Source organism: Oratosquilla oratoria, chromosome 19, assembly GCF_046742065.1.
Source record: "Oratosquilla oratoria isolate Oo_2021 chromosome 19, ASM4674206v1, whole genome shotgun sequence".
NCBI classification, from domain to species: domain Eukaryota; kingdom Metazoa; phylum Arthropoda; class Malacostraca; order Stomatopoda; family Squillidae; genus Oratosquilla; species Oratosquilla oratoria.
Genome location: NC_134795.1, coordinates 51,996,649 through 52,001,648, shown reverse-complemented (window position 1 = coordinate 52,001,648; position 5,000 = coordinate 51,996,649). Strand labels below are relative to the sequence as shown.

The 5,000-nt window shown below is 39.2% G+C and overlaps 1 protein-coding gene across 3 annotated transcripts in view; it reads right to left on the bottom strand.

Moving 5' to 3' along the window:
* Positions 1-5,000, bottom strand: part of LOC143035890 (uncharacterized) — a 91,730-nt gene that overhangs the window by 2,076 nt on the left and 84,654 nt on the right. Inside the window, exon 6 of one of the 3 annotated variants that reach the window (XM_076203057.1) lies at positions 4,732-4,777. The exons of the other annotated variants lie outside the window; for them this stretch is intronic. Coding sequence (XP_076059172.1) covers positions 4,734-4,777 — 44 coding nt within the window. The 3' untranslated portion in view covers positions 4,732-4,733. The remainder of the gene's footprint in view (positions 1-4,731; positions 4,778-5,000) is intronic. 3 annotated transcript variants of the gene reach the window in all.

Genomic DNA, 5,000 nt, shown 5'->3' with positions numbered 1-5,000 from the left:
CTCTCTCTCTCTCTCTCTCTCTCTCTCTCTCTCTTTTTTTTTTCTCTCTCTCTCTCTCTCTATCTATCTATATATCCCTCTCTCTATCTCTCCCTATCCCTCTCTCTCTCTATCTGTCTCTCTCTATCTACCTATCTCTATCTCTCTCTATCTCTCTATCTATCTATCTATCTATCTGACTGTCTCTATTTCTCTCTATCTACATCTATCTCTCTCTATCTCTATCCTCCTCCTTGCCTCTCTATTTTTTCTTCTTACTTTCTTTAAATGCATATACACACACAAGCATATACACACGCACCAAAAAGATCCTTTCCTCTTTATACGGGGGATGGTCTGCCAAGGCATCCGCCCGCCCGACATAACGTCCTACACTCACCCATCACCCATTTGTTATCTCTTTTCATCTTTGCTCCTTGTGGTGGATGAAGGGTCATCCCTATCTCCCGTCTACTACCTGGGTCAAAAGCAACGGAGCATGCACGTTCACATACACATGCACACACACACGCACGCACACACACACACACACACACACACACACACACACACACACACACACACACACACACACACACACACACACACGCATTCACGTATATACACATGCATGCTCACACTCGCACAGGCATGGTGGATAAAATGCATAAACGATTAAGTGTTTACGTTGGTTAAATAAAGCTGAAACACAGTTCATGCTTGTGATCATAAAAGTGGTTGTGAAATGTGAAATGGACCTCAACTGATTCGGATTTGCAACAAAGTCACGTGACTAGCGAGGAGATAAATCAAAATATTGATCTCCTTTAAGACTGGAGAATATTTTCCTTTCATCTCCCAATTGATTAAAGGATGAAACGCACGAAAGGCTGTTTAGCCGCTCAACCGCTGCGGCTGTTTAGCCGTTTTTATAGAACACACTACTTTTAATGGAATTGCGCGCATTAGCGGTTAAGTAACTAATGCGCGCAATTCCATTAAAAGTAGTGTGTTCTATAAAAACGGCTAAACAGCCTCTCGTGCGTTCGTAGCCTAAGAGTTGTAGATCTGTGGTAGTTGTATGTTACCCTAGGACACATGTCGCTGGCGGTGTTTGGGAAATCTTTAGTATTTTTTTTGTGGTTAGTGGTTCTTAAGTGAGGGTGTATGAGCCTACCAAGGGTTCCCTTAGTGTGATGGTTAGGACCACAGGCCTAAAATTAGTGGGAATTAGTGATGTTTAGAGAACAAATTTAGGGTTACAAAGGGTAGGTTAATGAACAGCAACGCATAAGTATTGTTGCTTCAGTGAGCGTCTATAGGCCCATTAAAGGGCTCAGTGTCATGATTAGAACCACAGGCCTAAGTTAGTGAGAGACAGTGAATGCAAGACGATTAGATTTAGAGATTTAGTGTTGAAAAGGGGTCTTGTACGGTAGAATAATGAACAGCAGCACATAAGAGATGTGTGAAACGATAGGTTGAGATTACCTTCCCTCTGGTATCTTTGCAAAGCATAGGGATGGGCCCTATAATTCTATTGATTGATTGATTAATTCAATGTTTTATTGATAATAGTTAATCATTCCGAAGTTAATGAAATTTTGATAATGATAGTAGTAATGGAATATGGCAAGAAATTATTATTAGTACTAATATGATAATGAATATAGTTATATCACTAACAACAATATGTTGATTAGTTATACTGTAAAGGTTGTGGTGGTGATGTGTACATTTTAAAGACAGATTAGGAATGAAAATGATGATAACGAGCAGGCCCGTGCAGGGGGGGGGGGGGGGGCAAGCATCTGACCCTTTGCCCTGTGCCCCAAACGTGCCCTTCACAAAAATATATAAAGATGAATGAAAAATGATTTCTCACAGGCTTTTTCTCCATTTTCTTACCATTCAGAAATTATAATGTGGGAAATGGTGTTGCACCCTACCGGATAGTTGCCAAATACGAATAATACAAAAGAGTGAAGTGCCCAATTTCCTGCCCAAAGCACCTGCCCCTTGCAATGTCTGTGCAAGTTACTGATAATGAGGGTAAGTGATAAAAACCTTTAGAACTATGAGAATATTTAATAAATGTGTCAATAAGAGCAAGTTTAGTATTATTAAAAGAGTAGAGTAGTCATAGTAATATATGTTGATGTTTAGTATCAGGTCCTGTTTCAAACGCGGCGGTTCAATTGCTATGTAACTCAATGGAGGCGTCCATACACAACCGCGCAGTTTTTCCTTGACTGTGCGGTACCGCCGCGGTTTCCGCGCTGTTCAAACCGCTAGCGTGAACAAGGTCTTACTGTACAAGTTATGGCAAATGGTAGTTAAAGGAAATTGTGGCTGTAAGAAATCACTTTAAGTGTAGCATAGATCATGGTGGCCCCCAAAGAACCCATGCCACGAATTAGGGCCGGGGTTATCATGACCTGCTCTTAGAATGTGACGAATCTGAATATAAAAAGAAAAAAATCCATCGCTCTGTCTTGGCAGAAGAAATATAAGGTAATAAGATAATCATGATTGTCAACTTTGTTTTAAAGCAAAGGGTTTTTCCTTTTCAGTATTTTATTTTATATATTTATCTACCTATTTATTCGTTTGTTTGTTTGTTTTTGGGAAGGTGAGATTTGGGAGAAAAATGAAGGGGGGACCACATGAATGTCGAGAATTCACGAAAGGGGAATGGACTGAATGAGCAAGAAGCACTGTCAAACACCGTCCACCACGCGAGCATCCCATAGTGTCTGTTGACATGAAAGGAAATATTAGTCGCGGAGACGGATTCACTCGCTGCCCACGTCTCTGCAAAAGACAAACAAGAAGCAAAGTGCTGAAGTGTTTGTCTTTTGCGAGTTCCTTCGTCACTGAGAAAAATGTTCTCAGTTATGTCTGCAGACGCTGTGCGATGCTTGCTTGCCGGGCGAGCGTATACCAATAAGTACATTAATGTTTTTTTCTTAAGTTATGATTATCTCAAGAACAAAAGCAGTTGCATGGTATACAGTGGTAACTATGAAAGGAGGTGTGATATTAAGAGATACAAAAAGAAGTGGTAGCAATAGCAACACATAAAGAAGTATACTGTAGCAGCAGCATTGGTAGTTGAAGTTGTATAGTACTTGTCTTAAATGATATGTCGTAATGAGAGTGATTATTGATTCTAACGATGATTGTGAAAATAATAATAGATTGGCAACCTGAAAAAAATTGTTCAAATATATTTTTTAGTATTAACTATAAATTATAAGGTGATTGTAACAACAAAAATAACAATATTAGCAAAACAATAATTAATAAACATTAGCAAAACTTAAACAGAAATGGGTTATGGTATTAACAACAACAAAAAAACAAAACCAGATGCATTCCACATTCAGACCTTCCATAACAGACCACAACACACCGAAATGCAAAGCCAAAATATCTACAGCCGTCACCAAGGCTAGTTAGCTTAGCTAGGTGTCAACTAACTAGTGCTAAGGAAGCTCAATGGTGCCTCATACAGCCATCGCAACTAGTAACTAGTACTACAGGTATTTAGCCTAAGGGCAAACTAAGATTCAGTCGACGCAGCACAGAGCAAAGGCAGAATTGCTGTTGCCGAGGTGATGAACAGTTTGAATTTCTGTCTCTCTTGAAATGCTTCTAGGTGTACTACTACCTCAGCATTTCAAGTGAGAGAGAGAAGTTCAAATTGTACTTCAGTTTAGCAATAACAAATCTGCCTTTGCTCTGTGCTATGTAGTCTGCGCCTTAGTTTGCACTTAGGCATATACTAGCATTTTAACCGCAGATTAATACCCATTCAAATGCTCGTCCTACTAGCATTTCTGTTATGTTAGTTAGTATTGCTATTAGCGGGGCAGTAGTGGTGTTAGAACTGACTGTTGTTACACATACTGCCTGTCAGTTCTGCTATTAGTACTCTGAATCATGCGATTAAAAGATGTCCACGAAACTGTCTCCATAGCCTGTTGCCATCCTGAGTTTTATATCTGTTTACTATTTGATTATCTGTTACTTCCCTTACTGTTTCTACTTCCCAGATGTTTCACATCTCCAGCCCAGTAATACTACTGCTAATACTATTATTAGTTACATCTCAACTAATAATGCAGTCATAAGCACTATGTTCACTCCACTACTCCCAGTTACTGGCACTAGGCCCTGCTTTTGTGTCTAGCTAAAATTGCTTATGGCATTTCTTCCAGTGCGAGTGTTATGTACAAGGACAGAGCCATATGCCATCTCGACCTTATCCAAGGTCAATCGACGGGTACCCTAAGGTCACCTGGAACCTTGGGTCATAGATAGACCATTGCTCGATACTTCTGTGACTTCATGTTGGTTGATGACCTCACATAAGTGTCATGCAATGGTCTTAACTTGAAGGAACGTGTCAAACGAGCTTTAAAACAGGCTAAGCATCGATAACTAATATCTTTATTACATCATTAGGTCCCTGACGTCTACATTATCTATAATTATCACCAAATCAATGATCAATCGCTACCCTGTGTAGGGCATTATCAATTATTTACTTATTTGTATATTTTTTCATTTCTATAATTATACCCTTGACTCACAGTTATGAGATAGCTCCACCACCACCATTATAAGTAATTATTATTTATATTTATCCTGCGCCTGGCATTATCATTTATTTATTTGTTTATTTCTATAACTATACCCTTGGCTCATAGTTATGAGTGTCCCACCACCAACATTATGTGTACTTACAATCATATCTCCTCTTTTCCCGCCTCTGTTATTAGAGACGTCTGAACTGTAAAATCAAATAGTTCTTAGAATATGTTACGTCGACAAAGAAGACATTTCATGAGATATTCATCATAATCCAACGAGATCTAAGTTGTTTTTATGGGACGTTCTGTTATGAGCGATTATCGCTCAAAGATGACCGTCAGATGATTGTTTAGAGCAGTTGATCTGTATTTCTAATTGTTTCGCTTTGAGCGGTTGCCACTAGAGTCGCTAAAAACAGAGAA